We start from the raw sequence: 21941 nt of genomic DNA, 5'->3' as shown, positions 1-21941 counted from the left end.
AGAAAGTAGAATTAAAATGACAACAGTGAGTAAACAAAATCTCAAGATTCACCACAAACACACCCTTCTCCTTAAGAAGCTATCGACTAGTGTTCCCTAACCAAGAGAGGGGAAAATGTCATCCAGGCAACAGAGGCTCAATCTAATAAGAGAAATTTTTCAGGATGATGATGAAAGCAAATCTCAAAATAGTGGCTATTCAGCAAACCCAGGACAACAGAAATTCTCCCAAGAAATAAATAAAACTAATTGATGTGTCTAAATATAACTGGAAGATTTACACTACTGTTAAGAATGAGAGTAAACTAATATCAGGTACATATTAAACTATGTGAAGAAAACTATGTGATAAACCCCAAGAAAAGAAAAATTTTGTACAAGAAAATGCAAACCTGGGATAATCCAAACCTCAGCTTTAACAATAAGGAATCATAATATAAACAACAAATACTGCTGAACCAAATCTAATCTAATATAATAACAAGAGAAGGAAGACATATAAGAGAGTTAAATCCTCATCTTCCACAGGAGGAAATAAGTAGATAGTATCTAAAATGCAGGGAGGGGGGGTGTCAATTAACAGAAGCATAAGAATGTTAAGGATAAAGCTGTAAACAAATATTTTAAAAGAGCACAGTTTAAAAGGCAAGAGGTCAAGCTCTTCATCTATTTCTCAATTATAAAGTAGGGACAAAGCCAACATCACTGTATTATGATTAAACACAACGGTCTAAACTGTTGAACAATGTGCCTTGAACATTACTCGTCTCCATGTGAAGAAACCAACTTCATGAATTCTCATCCAGAATATGACAACACAGGTCCCATTCCAGACCCTCTGGATCTGACAGGTATTTCAAGCAGGTCACCAGTATAAAAACTACTGTTACAGGTAAATGGAGTGCAAATAGTTTCCTCACCAGTACCTCCAGTCCTGAGCCCTCCCCTTAAACTCTAAGCCTGTCACCATCCTGACTGCTAGGTCTTGTCTTTCACATGATTTCAAATTCAACTTGTCTAAAAACCCCCCAAACCACTTCCTTCTTCTGACTGTAATTTTTATTAATTTGATATTTCTATCCTCTACCATGCATGATCATCTAGTCTGCACCTCCTTTAAATTACTCACTACACAAGTAAATGTTTCACTTTTCTATCTCTTGGCCTTTGCTCTTGCTATCTACTCACTTTCCTTAATCTACTATTAAAAGGACTCTCCTGCCCTCCTCTATCCAAATTCTATCTGTCCTAGTCCAACTGACATCCCTTCTATTCCACCAGGACTTCAACACTACTGTACTCATCTGAAAAATAACCACATGCTACCTTTATTAAGCCTTAACCTACATCCATTCATTATAGTTAAAGTAATTACTCAAAATCATGTAAGCTACTTCCAAATAAAATCTCTTCTACAATTATTTTCCCCTTGTACCATTTCACTTTTATGTACTAAAATCTTGCAGGCCTAATTTGATTAAAGATTCCCTGAGAACAGTATATAATCTTATTAATGTGTTTATTCCCCATTTTGTCTAGCAGGATTTACCAAACTCTTGTTATATTTCCAAATGGTAAATAAGTCCGCCACCAATTCCAGAGCCATCGGTGCTACTTACCACTTTACTTTGCATGTCTGTACGTTCCATTCCACAATATATTTATCATCTGAACAACTATATAAGCAGCCACTGTCTTCATGCCACTGTACACAATTGATTCTGTTGTCATGTCCACCACTCTGCAGGTTAAAAAAATAAAAATTATGGGCTGAGGTTGTGGCTCAGTGGTACAGCACTCGCCTTGCACGTGCGAGACCCTGGGTTCAATCCTCAACACCACATAAAAATAAGTGAAATAAAGGCGTTGTGTCCAACTACAACTAAAAATAAAATATTAAAAAAAATTAAAGAAAAAATAAAAGTTGTAACCAAAATGTTAGGTCTTAATTAAGCCTTAACCTACATCCATTCATTATAGTTAAAGTAATCACTCAAAATCATGTAAGCTACTTCCAAATAAAATTACTCTTACTTACAAAGGAGAATATTTTAAAACATTAAGTTCAATTATTTCCCTTCCCTCTTATCAGCTGTCTAGTCAAAGAACTCATTCCTATATTATACACAAAGGATATGAATATATAAATTCCACAGAAAGAATTCAGAAATATGTATCAAATATATCAAAATGCTCAATTTTGTTAGTAATCAAATACAAACCAAAACAAAGTAGCATTTTTAGTCTGTTCATCTAGCAACTTATCATTATACTGCCTGTGTTGGTGACATAATAAAAATGGCCTTACAATATATTTCTGGTGGCAGTGAAAAATTAGTGTCCTTTTGAAAGCAATTTAGCAATGTATCCTTTCATCCACTTACTCATTCAACAAACCTTTAACAAATACCATTACATGCCAGGCACTTTAAATACACTATTATGTCCAAGTCACAAGGCAAGTTATCCAATACCCATTTAAGAGATGATAAGTTAATTTACCTATGAGCACTTTGTGTGTGTGTGTGTGTGTGTTGCTAAGGACTGAACCCAGGGCCTTGTGCATACACTCTACCAACTGAGCCATACCCCCAGCCCCTACCCATGATCACTTAACTAGCAGGAGTCAACCTCAAAACAAACTAGCTCCAGTGCCTGCATGGTCCTTTTCTATTTTACCAAACCATCACAACACTGTTCATCACCCTGCCTCTGAGTTCCTCTGTGATCCCTCTTAAAGATATTCTTATAATCCTGTGTGGTATTTTTTTCCTCTGACATTTTTTATAGCTTTATTTTATTTATTTATTTTTATTTGGTGCTGAGGACCAAACCCAGGGCCTTGCATGTGAGAGGCGAGCACTCTACTGCTGAGCCATAACACCAGTCCCCCTGTGTGGTATTAAAATGACTTCAAAAAGAACTTCTAGGCTCCATCAGCATCATGCCCAGGGCCAAAGCAACTACTTCATTGCACAGGATGATATAAATCTGTTGTCCACAAAAACTGACCAAAGGATGGTTTCCTAACTACAGTGGGATAAGATCCCACCTGATGATCACCCTAACTGGGAAAGAAGAGACAAATAAAGGGAGAGTTCCTTCCTGCTACACAGATCTTGAATGCTTTACTTTTTAACAGCTGGGTATTATTTGTATAATTTGTAATACACAAACAGAAGACTTCTAAAGGTAGATCTAAAACTCAAATAAAACTTTTCCTCTACCAAATTAGTTGGGGATTTTTTTTTTTTACTGCTGCTGTTTCAATGGAATATTCATGGTAGAAATAATGCTACTGAGATATAGGTATTGTCCTTCCATTGCTGATAAAAGTAAAAATTAAGGAGACTCTTTCAGAAATCAGCCATAACACTCAAACTCTTTGTCACCCTAATTTTAAGTTAAGAATTCAGGAAATCCATTGGACAGAAAAATAAAAGTCATTTTTTTACAACAACAACAAAAAAAGAAATTCCCAAATGGTCGGTTAACAGTTACATGACAAGTGGACTATCCAGTTCAGTGGGAATTTAGACAGTCATAATCATTAAAAACATTTATAACTGGGCTGGGGATGTGGCTCAAGCGGCAGCGCTGTCGCCTGACATGCGTGCAGCCCGGGTTCGGTCCTCAGCATCACATACAAATAAAGATGTTGTAACCATCAAAAAACTAAAAAATAAATATTAAAATTCTCTCTCTCTTAAAAAAAAAAATTTATAACTAGTTCTTGAAAATACAGTCTGATCTCTAGCTACATCCATTTTTCTGCAAATGACATGATTTCATTCTTCTTCATGTGAATAGTACACTGTAATTACATTGTTTTTTCAATAATCTCTAATAATTCATTTCCTTGCCATTATTTTCTATATAAAATATACTTACTATTAATTTACTATGTAATTCTCCTTTTACTGTACTGTACAACAAAATGCTACCAACTGCTGTACCAAGAGCCAGCAAGTCAATCTGGTCACTCGTTCCTACAGCTTCTGATTTCCTTTTTTTCCTCTGGTGACTTTCCTATAAAAAAATTTTAAAAAATGTATTAGCATTTCAAACACTAAAACATAATTAATACATAAGCATTAAAGCCCACTATCCCACAAGACATTTTAAAAAGGAGAAGCAAGGCAAGGATTCACTCTCACATAATTTCTCAATACTTTAAAACACACAGACACACACACACTCCAAACTCCAATGGGAAGGGAAACTCAAAATTCTCCATCCCTCTCTCACACCTTTCTGAAAGGAAAGAGCAAACAAGTCAGACACAGAAAGTCAAGTATTGTTTTCTCTTGATACTTTCTTAAGTCTAAGCTGCGTCAATATTCCTTCCACTTCTCAGTAATCGACCAATCCTCCTGACAGGTACTAAGTGAAGTTCCACAAGAAACCCATATCCAAGGATCTATGAATCCACAGATCTATACCTAAGCAGCCAACTTTTCCCCACCCCTTCCCAATCTTTCCTCAAATTCAAGAAATGGAATTCAAACAATTTTATATTTATAAGCATACATTAAATTTAATATCAGTCAACAAAATAGTTGTAGCTAGCAGAGAAGCTCTGAGTATAAACCAGGGAAGTTGCTCCAATATCTGATCAAGGGCCTGAGTTCCATGCTGGCTCAGTAATTCTGATGATTGAAAAGGCAAAAGTTTCCATCTACTAGCAAATGCTGCAAGACTTCTTTTGATTTATTTCAAATGTGATGCTAACAGTTTGTATTCTCTATCAAAATGACAATCCATGATCACAACTCACAAGTACAGATCTGAGTTCATAATTCTGAAATATATGATTTTAAAACTTCTTCTTCTTCTTCTTCTTCTTTTTTTTTTTTTAATTAAAGCTCACCAGTCTGTATGTTTTGGTATAAAAGAAGCTCTGAGAAATCTATTCTCAGATCCTCCTGTCTTGGCCTCCCAAGCTGCTAGGATTACAGGCATGCACCACAGTCTCGGGCTGACAATTCCATTCTTTTAGCATAAAACTGTCCAGTAGAAAAGGGAACACTTTCTTAATAGTATAGGATCTCTCTTCTCTATAGCATAAAAATCTAGGAAATATAAAAATTTACCCCATCCAAGAAACAAAATGAAAACTACAATGTTATCAGTATATAAAGACTATCAGAGTAAATTTCTAGAGAATTTTCAATTTTTTTCCTTTTAGTTATCCTATGGGGATGCTACATTTGAAGAATTTGATTTATCAGACACTCAGATGAACAAAAAGAAGTAACTTTTTTTTATTACAGAATAAAAATAACATTTAGCTATTCTTTAGCAATGTATCTACATTAACAAACCCAAAAAGGATGTTACAATTAAAAGACAAAGTGTAAACAGTCTAATCTAATGTCGCATCAGTAACATTTAATCTGCTTGAATAATGAAACTTTTGTATTAGAAGTGTCCCACAACCCCAACTTCACTTACATGAATTTCTAAAGCTACCTGTGAATAATCCCAGAGAAAAATGTGGTTTCTGCATTAAGGTTATAAACACAAACAGCTATTTCATAAAAGGGCAGTAGGGAGAAGTATATTAAACAACTGTAAGTTGAGCATCCTTAATCTGAAATTTTGGAGCACTTTAAAGATTTCAGATGGGCTGGGGATGTGGCTGAAGCGGTAGCGCTCGCCTGGCATGCATGCGGGCCGGGTTCGATCCTCAGCACCACATACCAACAAAGATGTTGTGTCCGCCGAGAACTAAAAAATAAATATTAAAAAAAAAAGATTTCAGATTTTTCAGATCAGGGATGCTCAAATGGTAATGTCTATGCAAATATTCTAAAATCCAAAACGTTCTGAATTCTGAAACACTTCTAGGCCCAAGCATCTCAGATGAGATACTCAATATGTGCTACCTTATCAAAAAACTCTAAAAGAATTTTCTTTAGAGAAGAGTCTAGAAAAACCAAATTATCTATACTGACCTTTTTTTTTTTTTACTGTGTAAAGATTTGTCCAAATGTGTATATGCTTTAACCACAGATTTGAATTTACATTAAAAGCACTGAGAAAGAAAGGAAGGAAGGAAGAAATTAAACATTAACATAACCAAATCCCTGATTTTCTTATGTGCGAAATCTACTTTTGGCAGAAACAAGAAAAGGCAGGCAGGAGTATTCTATATATGAAAAAAAAAAAATATATATATATATATCTTTATTTATTTTTATGTGGTGCTGAGGATCAAACCCAGCGCCTCACACATGCCAGGCAAGCACTCTATCACTGAGCTACAACCCTAGCCCCAAGCCCACAAGATCTATATGCAACTTTGAGGAAAACCGTCTAAAGCTAAATAATAATTCAATTAATTTCACATAGCTATTAACTTGCATTTTTTTTCAGTTAGATGATCTTTTTAAAAATAACTTCCCACTCAGCAGGATAGGCATGTCCTAACATGTAACACATGAACCAGATCAGAAGTTTATATAACCAATGTGCATTTTAGTGAAATCTTAATATTTTAGGTACAACCCCACATTAAATATTTCTGAAACCAAGGTCAGTACTACTGATTCCAATTCTATCCATACATCACACCCCCTACATGTGTTTAAAACTTCCTCATTTTGCTTTTCCCTTTACTTGAAGGGGCCTTCTCCTACTCGCCTTAATTTTCATTGGTTAAGAATTCTATCTATGCTTCAAAGTCTACCTTAAATACCATCTCCTACAGAAACCTTCTTTTCCTTAAGAAATAAATCATGCTCTGCATCACAGACACAGTAAAATTGAGTTATCTTTTTTCTTCTTTCATCTTAAGTCACACACAGTTGTTTCCTTTCTTAGAGTACCTAGAAATGTCAGGTCCCAACTGACCAGATGTGTAAAAATATAAAGTAATGAGAAATGCTGGCTGAGAATTTAGTTCATAACTATAAACTCTAAGTGAAGGTATCAGGAATGAAGACTAAAAGAATGTGATTTCTTAAATTAACACACCTTGTCCAACCTAAGGGCAGACTGAGCTAAGCACAAATAGCACAAACCTATCTGATGAAAGCTTCTGAACATTAGACCCAGAAGACAATAAGAACACTGAGGAGTTAGCTCACTGGTAGAGTGCTTGCCTAGCACCCTACATACATAAAATAAAAAGAACAACAACAACAACAACACACAAACAATGAGAAAGAATATGAATAGAATACATGCTTGATTTTTAATGCAAGTAGTAGTAAAAATGACGTGAAGAGACCATGAAACATCCAAGTGACAAGAAGTTTGAATTTGATCCAGATTTAAGCAATGGCTTAGACTAAAATCTCAAAGTAGAGTTTACATATGCATGAAGAAACCAGTATGCACTCATGAAAACATGATATATATAAATGAAACAAGCTTCACAGAAAAACTTATTATGAGTAGGAATTCTCTGATGTTTTCCATCCTCATTTTTTTAATGTGGTCACAACCCACTATTATCTATCTCAGAATCCACTAATGGATCAAAACTTACTTTGAAAAATACTGACTCCTAGATATCAAAAATTACGACCAAGTTTACATTTGTACTTGGCAAATAGCTTCCTATTCCACTTCTTGGCTTATCTTACTGATACTTATTCTGGCATATGTAGAACTATGATGTGAAATAGCGGGGAAAAACTTTACATTTTACATAAAATTACAAATAATATTTATAACAAAATAATTAAATTCTAATATAGAGAAACATCTATTTCTTCCAACTGAATCTAAACTGTGATCTTTACCTTCTTTTGAAGTTTAAATACTGGAGACCTCAAGAGAGCACAGCAACACATTTGAATTGTGCTACATCTCTAAGAGACAGCAATGGTGATACCCAGCTCAGATTTTTTCCTAGAAATATACTTAATGCTACCACATGGGCTCTGTCCAATCTCTGATACGCGCTATGGGCTTCCTCCAGTAAGTACTAAGCTGTGTAGGGTCATATAACTGCACTGAGATTAAAGCAGTATAAAAATGTGTACTGTGGTAGCCAACAATAGGCAAAGTCTATTCCTCTAGGGTTCTACAGTCAGTAGGGAAGGAAAGTAGAAAAGTGTGTGACTTAAGGGAGCAATGAAAAAGGATCCTTTCCTAGGTGGCTCTGCCATCTACTGTATAACTCTGCCCTGACACTAACAACTCAGCCTCAGTTTATACATATAAACTCTGGAAACTAAAACTAATGTGGCATAAATACAAAGTATTATATCAGTACTTGGGATATAGCTCAGTTGCTAGAGTGCTTACTTCACATGGACAGGCCCTGGGTTCAATCCCCATCACAACAACAAAAAAAGTATTTCATTCTGTAACCAAGAACAAAAAATGGCAATCTAACTTTTCTAAATATTTATAAACCAACCATTACATTAACCCACTACTTAAGAAACCCAGCTCATATTTCTTTTCATATAGATAAGAATATCATCATATGTTTTGTCTCTCCTTGGGTAGCAAACTGCCAATTAATAAACCAAATGCAGGATATTCCTATAAAATTTACAGTGTGAATACAACATTAAATGAGTCCACACAGAACAGTCACTGATTCATTCAATAATAACATTTACTGAGTACTTATTATGTGCCATACTTTACTACACAGGCCATGTACACTGCCTTACTTAATGCAGAGAACCCTGAAAGTAGGGTGGAATTATCTCTACTTTTGGTTTGAAAGTGGACAACATGCCAGGATCTTAACAAAACGCTGGAAATGTGGACTTTGTAATAATATTTTTTTTCATGCCTCACGCTTTAAACCTCAAGGATATAAAAATAAGGTTTCATAAGAAAAAAGCATCTTGGGCTGGGGATATAGCTCTATTAGTAGAATGCTTGCCTTGAATATACACAAGGCCCAGGATTCAATCCCCACCTCCACCCCCCCAAAAAAAGAAAAAAGAAAAAAGCATCTTGGGCTGGGGATATAGCTCTATTAGTAGAATGCTTGCCTTGAATATACACAAGGCCCAGGATTCAATCCCCACCTCCACCCCCCCAAAAAAAGAAAAAAGAAAAAAGCATCTTGACACTTATGTGGCAAGGAACATAACCCAGGAAACTGGGAGTAGAGATTGAGCAGCTGCTAAACAATTACTCATTTTGTACCATTAAAAATCATTTGACAGGGGGCTGGGATTGTGGCCTAACACAGGCAGGACCTAGGTTCAATCCTCAGCCCCACACAAAAATAAAGGCATTGTGTTGTGTCCATCTACACCTAAAAAATGTTTTTTTTTTTTTTTTTAAATCACTTGACAGGGCTAGGGTTGTGGCTCTGCAGTAGAGTGCTCATGTAGCACGTGCGAGGCCCTGAGTTCGATCCTCAGTGCCACATAAAAATAAATAAAATTATTGTGTCCATCTACAACTAAAAAATAAACATTAAAAAAAAATTGATTGACAGCCAGGTATGGTGGCAAATACCTAAAATCCCAGCTACTCAAGAGGCAAGAAGATTACAAGTTTGAGGTTAGTTTGGGCAGCTTGGCACAACCTTGTCTCAGAAAATAAAGAAGGGCTGGGATGTACCTCAATGGTGGCACTGCCCCTGGGTTCAATTCCCTTTGTCCCCTTCCTCAAATTGTATGGACTTTAATTCTACACCATAATATATGTGTAAGCCTGTTTTAATACAGCAAAACTGACTCTCATTCTTCAAGTAAAACTGATGATCCAGGATGTCATATCGCCAAGATGATAGGAATTAGGTTCTCTATAATCCTCTCAGAACAAGAAGAGGAGTATACAGGCACTGAACTAGAAATCAGAGTATGATGACTCTAGTGACCACAACTACTTCATTAGTGACTAAGGTTTTGGTTAATTCATTTAACTTTCATAATTCTGACCCACCAATCTGTTTTTTAAAGTTTAGTAATTTTAGAGAATTTCATATTTATATTGCTAAAATAAGAGCATACTAGTAAAAGGAGTCTTAAACCTAGAACATTGTGTGTGTGTGTGTGTGTGTGTGTGTGTGTGTGTGTAAGTGAGAGATCATGGGAACTGAACACCTGCTATACCATTGAATTGCATCCCCAGTGTAACTTTCATTTTCATAAGACCTTCCAAATTAAAGCAACTTAATATGACAAAAGGAAATCTGAAATCAGTCCTGGTTATAAAAACAAATCCAGTTGTGCATATAATTCCCAACTATCATTCATAATTTGAGACTAGGAAAAAGTTTCATTCCTGACATACACTGTGAGTTGAAAGTCAACAGAAAAGTGGAGGACAAGTTTTGGACAATCTAATAATATTAATTATATGTTGCACTTAACTAAAAACTGAGCTTTAAAGATCTAAATTCTAGCCCTGGTTCCATTTTTTGGTTTTATGCAAGTTGCTGTGTTAACTACCTTGCAAAATTAACTATACAAATATACTAATAATATTTAATACTTACAGCATCAGTGCTTTCTGCATTATTAAATATATTACCTTACATAACTTCTCAATGTATATAATCCTCATTTCATAAAGGGAGAACTAGAAGCAGAATTATTATGATGAAGGAGAGCCTGGATTTAACAGAAATGTTAAATTACATTTGAAAACAATTTTAAAAAGAAAAAATATGCAGAATGCTGAAGTTCTAATAATGACAACAAAAACTTTACAAGGCCTAATTTATGACCCTTGATAAATGTCCTTTATCAATCAACAGGAGATACCATGCAAACAGAACTTAAAGTCAAAAAATATCTGAAAGAATTCACCCAAGTATAGCAAGTAAAGATGTATCCCCACTTTCACCCAAAAATTTAGCATGGGCTCTTCTGGTGGTCAGAGTATGATCTATCCTAAACATAAGTGTTGAAATTTGACAACACAGTTATGACAAAATGTCACACTTTAGGATACATGATGCTTCTAATCCATGTTGAAGTGAATCGGTTTGGCTACTCTATTAAGGGCAGTAAGCACGTGCGAGTGAGTTTGAGTGGATGTAATCCGGTGATTCAACAGAGAATTTACCTGACAATGAAAAGATTTCCCTAACTCGGCAAATTCCAATCTACAGGAAATTTCACCTGGATTTACATCATATTCACCAAGTCAAGCTACTACATTTTAACTCCAAATGCTAATGAAGAATTCAAGATGAGACAAGGACTAAAAAGAGGGAGCCGAGCAGAAGTTAAACATAAGAAACTCTGAAAGGCTGAGAATGAAAAGGATATTGGGAAAGTCCAGAGTTTAGAGCGTAAGAGCCCTGTTAGCCAAACGCGTGAGAGAACACGTGTTGAGCCGGCACCCAGGAGGATGGGGTCCCGGAAACAAGTAAACAGACTTGTTCATTACAACTGTGCAAGAAAAACCAATACTCTTGAGTCTGCGATAGGAATGAGCAGTATAGTTCCAAGATGGGGCTCTGTCAAAAGCCAGGGCTCTGATGAGCGCATGCGGATGAGTGGGGCCTGGCTGAAGGAAGCCACCCCTGGGGGGTCAGGGGCCTTGGCGAACATGGCGGCCCAGCGACAGTGGGACGCAGACCGCATGGAGCCCGCCGGATCGAACCGCGCCCTCTCACTGCCCTCCAGACAGGCCGTACACAGGCGGCGAGGTAGCCCAGTGCCCGCCGCCACAGTGCTCAGTGCCTCCCTGCCCTGAGGCAGCGAGGGCCCAGAATGGTGCGGGGCCGCGGGTCGCCCTACCCGGGGGCGCCAAATCCTGATCAGAACGAGCGCCCTCCCCCACCGCGGTCCCGCTCGCACTACCTTGGCCTGCAGCCGCGCTGGCGCCCAGGCCAGGCAGGTGCAGGTACCGCTGAGGTGCGCGGAAGGCACGTACTCCTGATGCAGTCGGTTGTTGGCTGTCTCCCACACTCTCAGGTGACCGTCGGTAGAGGCCAAAGCGAAGTAGGCCTGTCTGCCAGGGGAGAAGGCGCAGGGGACCCCCGCAGGGGCCAGAGGGTCGCAGCTATCGCCACCACCCGCCGCCATTGCTGTTCTGGGTCCGCGGCAGCCACGTGTTCGTCCGTGCGCAGGCGCACCGGCGCGGGGCGGATCCTAAAGAGAGGAAGTGGGGCGGAGGGAGTGCCGGGATCTGTGGGCGTGGCTCGTCACGACGCAGGCGAGCGTTGGGCGGGTCTACCCTGTGGACGGTGGCCGGGTAGGACCTAGGGCTAACGTTCGGGAGCGTAAGTGTGTGAAAGGAAGTGGCTATCTATAGCATGCAGAGCAAGACCCATTACTTTAAAAACTTTTATAAAATGGTTCAACGAAATATTTAAAAGAAACATTTATCTATAACTTCGTGATTGTGACAACTGTTTTCATTTTCCCCTATTCATTTCCAGGCTATAGATAAGTACACAGTAATAATTTCTTCTGTCACAGTAGTGTAAAAGTCATGGCATGAGCAGCTTCTTCCTCTTATTTCGTTGAGAGTCAACCCGTGTTGCTACAGCAAATAGTCAAAATTTCTTTTTTATTTTTATTTTTTTTTCAGTTTTCGGCGGACACAACATCTTTGTATGTGATGCTGAGGATCGAACCCAGGCCACACGCATGCCAGGCAAGCGCGCTACCGCTTGAGCCACATCCCCAGCCCAAAATTTTAAAAAATTTTTTAAAAATTCTTTTTTAATGTTTCTTTACTGTTTTACCAAATCAATGCATCCAATTCGAGAAACACCAGGTACAGGAGTATAGTGCTACAGGACTTGCCTAACTTGAATGGGGGCGAGTCAGGTACTGTTTGGCCCACTCAGAGCTTATTGTCTTGCAGTCAAGGCAAAGGACAGTGGTAGGTAGGACTCTGATAAAAGCAATGAAGCTGATGAAAAGTGGTCAGATTCCAGATGTAATCTGAAGTTAGAGTCCAAAGGACTTGCTAAATGGATTGGTGTGACCGGTGAGGGAAAGAAATGGGTAAAGAATGATTTTAAAATCGGAGCAAGGGCTGGGGATGTAGTCCACTGGTAGAGCATTTACTTGCCTACCTTAGATGAAGCCTCGGTTAATCTCCAGCACCACAAAAAGAAAAAAAAAAAAAAAAAACTGGACAAATAAGTGAAAGGTAATACTATTTTGCGAATAGTAGAAAAGATCACAGAGATATAAATTTTGACTGCATTAGAATACTGATACTATTCAAAACCATGGGACTGGAAAGGTCATGTTCAATGTGAATAAAAAAGTGAACTTAGTCCCAAGCTAAGAAGTCAGGAAGAGGAAGAACATCCAGAAAAGTAGATTGAGAAAGGATGACAATAAAGAGAGATGAAAAGCCTAAGAGAATTAAGAATCTCTTAGGAAAATAATTTTTGTTTTCCCTGAAAAACAAATTTTTATGATAATTTCAGAAGCAAAACATGATAAAGCCATGTCAGGTACTGTAATATAAACATTAAATTAACCAGTGATCTTGGCAAGATCAAGATCATTGGTAATTTTTTAAGAATTTTTGTTTAAAGAGAGAGAGTGAAAGCGAGAGCAGATGTGAGTCTACATAAAAAAGGTCTGGCTTGGGGGGCTAGGGATATAGCTCAGGGGGTAGGGTGTTTGCCTTGCATGCACAAAGTGCTGCATTCAATCCCCAGCACCAAAAAAAAAAAAAAAAAAAAAAAGTCTGGCTGGGTGCATGGCATGTACCTATGAATCCAGCCACTTTAAGGTTGAAGCAGGAGAATTGCAAGTTCAAGACCAGCCTGAGTAACTTAGTGAGACCCTGTCCCAAAATAAAATAGAAAGGACTGGCACTGTAGCTCAGTGGTAGAGCACTTGTGCACAAGACCCTGGGTTTGATGCCCAGAACCAGAAAATAAAAATAAGAGCTTATTTTACATTTGCTATATGTTAGGCAGTGATCTAAGTAATTTATGTGTATTGATTCACTTGGTCCTCACAATAGCCCCACAATGTAGAAACTATCAATATCTCCCTCCATTAGATAAGAAAAGTAAAGAAACTGGGAAAGGATGAGCTGGATTTCTAACCAAGTTATCTTTGGACACTGACTACCTTACCTGATGAGTGCACGTAGGGTTCACATAAATGACCCTTCCACACCCAAGCAAATCAATTCCTAGACTGCTCCCCTTCAGTGATCTTGATTTCTACTCTGCATGAGCTACTCACTCTAATGGTCATATCTCTAACCTTGTCATTATGATAACTGAACCACCTTCATAATCTCAATTTCCACACCCTGCTCTCTTACTGCCATCCCTCCTATTTCCAGCTCACTCATTCTGGTTTACATATTACAGCCAATATTTATATCACCAACCCCATAATTTTCTCATCAACCCTCATACCTTCTCCCTTCATTTTTAAGTTGTATCATTGTAACCTTCAAACCCCTTGCCTCTTATATTACAGTCCTTCCTTGGTAAAACTGCAAGCCTAACAAAATCTTACTCTCTACCCACAAACACCTAAAAATGACTAGAGATAAGCCACAGCCACTCTAATGTGATACTTAGCCACTTTAAATTCATGATTCAAAATATTGGGCTCCAGTCCAGTCCCTTCAACATTCCAAGACACTTAAGTCTTATCTTCTAACACCTCAAACCTCCTAATCCATCTTTGCTCTGGGTAGATGACTTTGCTTCCTATTTCTTGGGAAAATAGAAGCAATCACAAAATAATTTCCACAAGCTACCAGTACCTGCATCCCTACCCACCTACATTCCATCTCTTCTGGTACTATGGATAAACTATCCATGTTCCTGCCAAAGACCACCCCTCCACTTAAATTCTAGATTCTATCTCCTCTTTCCTATTCAAATATGTTACTACAAAAAAGTCTTTTCTCTCCCTGCTGGCATCAACTTTTACCTCTCAACTTCCTCCTCATAAACATATATACATGCTATTATTCCCCCTCTCCCCCAGGTACCGGGGATTGAGTCCATCAGTATTTTACCATTGAGCTACATTCCTTCCCCTTTTTTATTTTGAGACAAGGTCTCACTAAGTTACCTTGGCTGGCCTTGAATTTTCTGTTCCCCACAACAGGTTCAGGGAATCAAACCCAGTGCTTCTAGTATACTAGGCAAGTATTCAACCACTAAGCTATATCCTCAGTCCACTCCTTCCTTAATAATACTTAGACATCTGGCTTTAAATACCATCCATATGCTGATGATCCCAAATGTATAACTCTAGCCTGGGTCTTTTCTCTGAATTCCAAATGTGCACAACTTGCATATTGAATTCCCTATTCAAGATCTGTACATGGATGTTGTGGTAGGTTGAATTGTGTTCCACCCAGAAAAAGATATATCCAAGTAAATGTTTGGAAATAGGTCTTTGAAAATATAATTTGGTTAAGAATCTCAAAATGATTATTCTAGATTTAGGGTGAGCCCTAAATCCAATGACTGGTATCCTTCTAAGAAAAAGACACAGAGACACACACAGAGAGAACACAGAGGGAAAAAAGAAAGTTACAGGAGACAGAGGCAAAAGCCAAGGAATGCTGAAAGAAACAAAGAATTCTTCCCTGGGGCTGGGGATGTAACTTGTTATAAAGCACTTAACTAGCATTAGTATGGCTCTGGGATTAATCCCCAGCATGGCAAAATAAAAATTAAAAAATGAAGAATTCTTCCCTACAGGCTTTGGAGGGAGCCTGGTCCTGCCAATACTTTGCTTCTGCACTTCCCACCTCCAGGACTGTGTAAGAATACCCATCCATTGTTTTAAGCCACTATGTTTATAGTAATTTGTTGCAGCAGCCCAGGAAACTAATACAGATTTCTTTTTATTTATTTATTTATTTTTACCAGGGATTGAACTCAGAGGCACTTGACTACTGAGTCACATCCCCAGCCCATTTGGGGTTTTATTTAGAGACAGGGTCTCACGGAGTTGCTTAGTGTCTCACCTTTGCTGAGGCTGGCTTTGAACTTGTGATTCTCCTGTCTCAGTCTCCCAAGCCACTGGGATTACAGGCATGGTACACCTGCCTGGACCACTAATACAGATTTCTAACAGACCTCTCAAAGTTAACATATCCAAAACAAACTCCCAACTTCAGAAATGTTTTACATGTAGAAAGGATGCATTTTAAAAATTGATATATTATAATAACCTCTAAAAAACAAAGATATTGCATCATTGAAATAAAACAATGTTACATTTTTAAAAAATGAACATTCCAATGACAAAGAAAAGATAAATGGGGGACTATTTCAGGTGTCTTAAAACTGAATAATAAGAGTTCCTGAAAGAGAACAGAGGAAATAAAAGGGAAGAAACTATCAAAGGAATTGTTCAGAACAGGTTTTCCAGAACTGAGGGATATGAATTACTATATCGAGGGCCAGAAAAAAAAAAGAAAAAGAATAAATGATTTGAATTTAAAATGGACATTGAGAGAACATGAATAGACATTGCTCCAAATAAGTATAACCAACAAGTATAGGAAAAGATGTTCAACTTCAGGGAATACAAATCAAAGCAGTGGTATCACCACATATCTGTTTGGATGGCCTTTAAAAAAAAAAAAAAAGATAAGTGTTGGCAAGAATATGGACAATGGGCTGGGGATGTGGCTCAAGCGGTAGCTCGCTCGCCTGGCATGCGTGCGGCCCGGGTTCGATCCTCAGCACCACATACCAACAAAGATGTTGTGTCCGCCGAGAACTAAAAAATAAATATTAAAAATTCTCTCTCTCTCTCTCTCTCTCTCTCTCTCTCTCTCTCCCTCCCTCCCTCCTTCCCCCCCTCCCTCCCTCCCCCCCTCCTCTCTCACTCTCTCTTTAAAAAAAAAAAAAAGAATATGGACAAAAGGGAACCCTTAAACACGGGTTAGTGGGAATGCAAATTAGTGCAGCCACTGTGGAAAATAGTGTGGGGGTTCTTCTTCTAATAATTAAAAATAGAACTAGCATATGATCTAGCCATCCCAATTCTGGGCATATATCCAAAAGAATTTCCAAAAGGCTCTTCAAGATATATCTGAACTCCAATGTTCATTGAGGTATTATTAACAATAGCCAAAATATGGAAACAACCTAAATGTCCACTGGTGGATGAAGAGATTAACAAAAATGTGGTATGTACATATAATGGAATATTATTCAGCTTTTAAAAAGAAAAAAATGCTGCCATATGCCACAACATGGATGAAACTAAAGGACATTATACTAGATCAAATAAGTCAGTCCTAGGATGCACACTGCCTGATTTCATTTGTATGCCATAGCTAAAATAATCAACTTACAGAAATAGAAAGTAGAACAGTGATTGCCAGAATTAGAGGTAGGGAGAAATAATGTAAAAAAAAAAAAGGGAGAGAGGCCATAAATGCCGCATACAGTGAATGAAATTAGACTTAAACCAAGGCACGCTGCTATAAATAATTCAGAACAAAGAGGCAATGAGATCTTATAAGTTTCCAGAGGGAACAAGAAAAACAAGTTAAATACAAATGTTCAGGAATCAAATGAAATCTGTCTTATCAACACAATGGAAGGTTGAAGATAATGAGGCTATGCCTTCAAAATTCTGAGAAAAAAAAATTGAATTCTCACCAGAAAAACTAGCTAGCAAAGGCACCCATAGAATAAAAATACTTTCAGATGTTCAACCTCACAAAAAAATCTTCATTCTCAGATTCTCTTTCTCAGTAAGTCATTGAAGGTTCATGTTCTTAACAAAACAAGTGGGTAATTGAGAGAAAGGAAGAGGAGATATAGGAAACCCAGAAGACTGACAGAGAAGAGCAGTCAAGGGAACCTCCAGGCTAAGTGAGACCCCAGATGACATGTGGACAGGTATGTAGAGGAGCAGCTGCAGAATCTCCCTGAGTAGTTTAAGGCAGGGGAAAGTGATAGAATAGCTAGCCTATCTGAAGATGCTGAGTGGAGATTTATACAACCAGGAGAATATGAGTTGGATCAATGACAAATCACAAAAAAAATATATGAAGATGACAAAAAGACAAGATAACTTGTGCAGCAGAGGAAAAACAGCATAATATATATTAATCATAGGACATTGCTGGTATTAAAAACATTTTCTTTTTGCAGTACTGGGAATCAAACCCAGGGGTGCTCTACCACTAAGCTATAGTTCAGCCCTTTTATTTTGAGACAGGGTCTTTTTGAACTTCCTAGGCTGCCCTTGAACTCCGATCCTCCTACCTCAGCCTCCCAAGTAGCTGGGTTACAGGCATGTACCACCATGCCTGGCCATGCTATTTGGAGCTGGGTATGTGTGGTGTTAAATAAATTTCACTGGTTAATAAAAACTTAGAAAGTGAAGAAATTTTGTCATCATTTTGTCCATTTTACAGATGATAAACTGATACTCTGAGTAGTTAAGTGACTTCAGAAACTTCATGGGCATTTATTTATTTTCCTATGCCAAGCTGCCTCTCAGGCAAATGCATTTTACAAGATGAATCCTTGGAGGAGAGAACTGTGTCCTAATTTTGCAACTTTCCCTTCATCCATTCCTTAGAATTTAAGGATGTGAGGGGGAATAAAGGAGTTCTGACTTCAAGAGCTTAGTGAAGTCTGGTGGAAGGTAGAGTGACAACTTAGACAAAAAAATTTCACCTGTTGATGAATAATGATGATAAGCACCCACAAGGAAAAGTACAAGGAATAGGAGAAGGCAGCCTAGAGTGGAGGAATGGGTCAGGGATGCACTCTCCAAGAAAACAACTGGGAAACATTTAAAATGGCACTTTCTCACCCGAAAAGCCACACTGTTTCTACTCATAGATTGTCTCAGAGAGTTGCCCCCCACCGCCCCCGCACTTCTTTCTTTTGGTACTGGTGAGTATTTTACCATTAAGCTACATCCTCAGCCATTTTACTGTTTCAGGATGGCTGAGGACTTTTGATACTCCTGCCTCAGCCTCCCCAGTCACTGTGAAGATGGGCATGCACAACCACGCCTGGCTCATACAGTTCTTTTTTTGTCACCTAGAGGCACCAATAAAACCAAAGATAATACAACTCATTGAAGATTATTGAGTGCTTTTTATACACAAAGCAGAATATGATAAACACAGAAGAAATCTAAGTAAATTGCTAAGGAATTGAGAGTATGATAACATCTAATTCAGTCCAGAGGGATATGATAAGGTAGACTTAGAGTATGAATGAAAGTTCTTTTTTTTTTTTTTTTTATACCAGGGATTGAACTCAGGGGTGCTTAACCATTGAGCCACATCCCCAGCCATTTTTAGATATTATATTTGGAGACAGGATCTCACTGAGTTGCTTAGGGCCTCACTAAGTTGCTGAGGCTGACTTTGAATTTAGGATCCTCCTGTCTCAGCTTCCAGAGTTGCTGGGATTACAGGTGTATGCCACCAGGCCCAGCCTCCTTACCACAATTATTCAGGGGCCTGCTTATTTTTTTCTCAGGCCTGTAATTAATATTCTTCCAAGCCTCTCTCTGCCACCAATTCCAGGCAAGCTTCATCCAGTTTACCAACTAACAATTAATTCTTATCAGTCCTAAAGGGTCAGCTCAGGCATCTGGCTAGGTGATGCACACCTGTAATTTCAGTGGCAAGGGAAGCTGAGGCAGGAGGATTAAAAGTTTGAGGCCAGTCTAGATAATTTACCCAGACCCTCAGCAACTTGTCAAGACCCGATTTCAAAATAAAAAGTTATTTTTAAGAAGGGACTGGGAGTGTGATAAGGTGATAAAATGCCCCTGGGTTCAATCCCCAGTACCGCCCATCCAAAATAAATAAATAAATAAAACTCAGGCAACACCAGCTTTAATTCAGATTACCTCTCTGATTCTTTTTTTTTTTTTTTTTTAAGAGAGGGAGAGAGAATTTCAACATTTACTTTTTAGTATTTGGCGGACACAACATCTTTGTTTGTATGTGGTGCTGAGGATGGAACCCGGGCCGCACGCATGCTAGGCGAGCACACTACCGCTTGAGCCACATCCCCAGCCCACCTCTTTGATTCTTAACAAAATATCATAAACCATGTCTAGAAATATATAAAAAAGTTAAACACCATGATCAAATGGGATTTCTTCCAGGAATTCAAGGTTGGTTTAACACTCAAAAATCAACAAATGTTGGGGGTGGGGATATAGCTCAGTTGATAGAGTGCTTACCTTGCATACACAAGGCCCTGGGTTCAACACCATGATCAAATGGGATTCCTTCCAGGAATTCAAGGTTGGTTTAACACTCAAAAATCAACAAATGTTGGGGGTGGGGATATAGCTCAGTTGATAGAGTGCTTAACTTGCATACACAAGGCCCTGGGTTCAATCCCCAGAACCACCTGCAGGGGAAAAAATAAATGTGTGAGGTATGATGGCACTCCTCTGTAATCCCAGTGCCTCAGGAAGCTTCCAAATTGGAGACCAGCCTCAGCAATTTATTTATTTATTTATTTTTGAATTTTTTAATATTTATTTTTTAGTTTTCGGTGGACACAACATCTTTGTTTGTATGTGGTGCTGAGGATCGAACCCGGGCCGCACGCATGCCAGGCAAGCGCGCTACCGCTTGAGCCACATCCCCAGCCCCCTCAGCAATTTATTGAGACACTGTTTCAAAATAAAAAATAAAAAGGGCTGGGGGTGTCACTCAGTGATATGGCCCCAGTGGGTTCAATCCCCAGTGCCAAAAAAAGAACAAAAACCAATAAATGGAATACTTCTATTAGTAGAACAAAAGATAAAAACTACATGGTAATCTCAAAAGGTATGGGTAAAGAATTTCATAAAATCTAATAATCATTCATTTTTTTTTTTTAGTTTTCGGCAGACACAACATCTTGTTTTTGTATGTGGTGCTGAGGATCGAACCGGCTGCACGCATACCAGGTGAGTGCGCTACCGCTTGAGCCACATCCCCAGCCCCTCATTCATGGTTTTTAAGAAAACAAACTTTATTTTTTTGGTACTGCTCTGTGGCACATGTCTGCAACCCCAGCAACTGGAGTGGATGCAACAGTAGAATCATAAGTTTGAGGCCAGCTTCAGCAGTTTATTTAATTTTTTTAGTTGTAGTTGGACACAATATCTTTATTATATTTATTCATTTTTATGTGGTGCTGAGGATCAAACTCAGTGCCTGAAACGAGTTAGGTGAGTGCTCTAACCCTGAGCCACAACCCCAGGCCCCAGGTTGGGCAGTTTAGACCCCATCTTAGAATAAAAATTAAAAAGGTCTGGTGGTGTGGCTCAGTGTGTGCCCCTGGGCTCCATCTCCAGGATAGGAGGCAAGAGGGGGAGCCAAAGAAAGGAGAAAAATTCTAATGATAGAGTTTATAGTGGCTGATGTCCTAGAAAGTATAGTTTATAAAGTTATAAATTTATGCCTCAGAAAATAATGTAAAAATTCATTCTATCAAATTTAAACCAAATCACATTGAATCCACAGCCCTTTGAACACGCTTGGACTTTTCAGTTCAATTGCACTGTCGACCAGTCTTTAGGAAAGGGGTTCAAGGTACAAAGGGCAAAGGCTGCTGAATCTGATTGACCTAGAATAGGAAACCCTGCCTTTCCACTTATCAGCTATTTTGTTAGGAATCTTTCCTGAACCATTTCATCCTCCTTGGCCAGTTTTCTTCTGCAGAAAATGAGAATAATTTTTAGACGAGTTTTAAATTTTAATCAGTACTCTAAACATGCCTGGTATAGCCAGGCCCTCAATAAACTTTTGCCATGTGAACTACTACTAAGCAGACAGACTAGTGCTATTTAAGGTTAACTTTGGACTCCAAAGATCTCTTTTCCTGTTTCAAAAAGCTTATTTAGTTTTGGGGAGGCTAAAGTCTAGATATTTTAATTATTTAAAACACAGTTTAATAAGCGCATAGTGAATACTATCACTTTAACAGACTCTCTGGGCCTGCGAGTGAGAACAAGTAGGAGGTCACAAACCTGTCAAAAGGGCTCGAGAGCGGACTTGGGGGTGGGAGTGGGGGCGCAGTCGTAGGCAGCTAGGAAAGGAGCACCGGTCAG

At 38.4% G+C, this 21941-nt stretch overlaps 1 protein-coding gene across 1 annotated transcript in view; it reads right to left on the bottom strand.

Annotated features, from left to right (window-relative positions):
* The window catches only part of Wdr43 (WD repeat domain 43), a 43885-nt gene extending 31885 nt beyond the window's left edge, over positions 1-12000 (bottom strand). Inside the window, exons 1-3 of the mRNA XM_026407164.2 lie at positions 11742-12000; positions 3892-4029; positions 1620-1741 (exon numbers count right to left, since the gene is read on the bottom strand). Of these exons, the coding sequence (XP_026262949.2) occupies positions 1620-1741; positions 3892-4029; positions 11742-11966 (485 nt within the window). The 5' untranslated portion in view covers positions 11967-12000. The remainder of the gene's footprint in view (positions 1-1619; positions 1742-3891; positions 4030-11741) is intronic.
* Between the last annotated feature and the right edge of the window lie 9941 nt (positions 12001-21941).

This window comes from Urocitellus parryii, chromosome 12, assembly GCF_045843805.1.
Source record: "Urocitellus parryii isolate mUroPar1 chromosome 12, mUroPar1.hap1, whole genome shotgun sequence".
Taxonomy (NCBI): domain Eukaryota; kingdom Metazoa; phylum Chordata; class Mammalia; order Rodentia; family Sciuridae; genus Urocitellus; species Urocitellus parryii.
The sequence above is the reverse complement of the archived record's forward strand: the minus strand, read 5'-3'. Positions and strand labels throughout refer to the sequence as shown.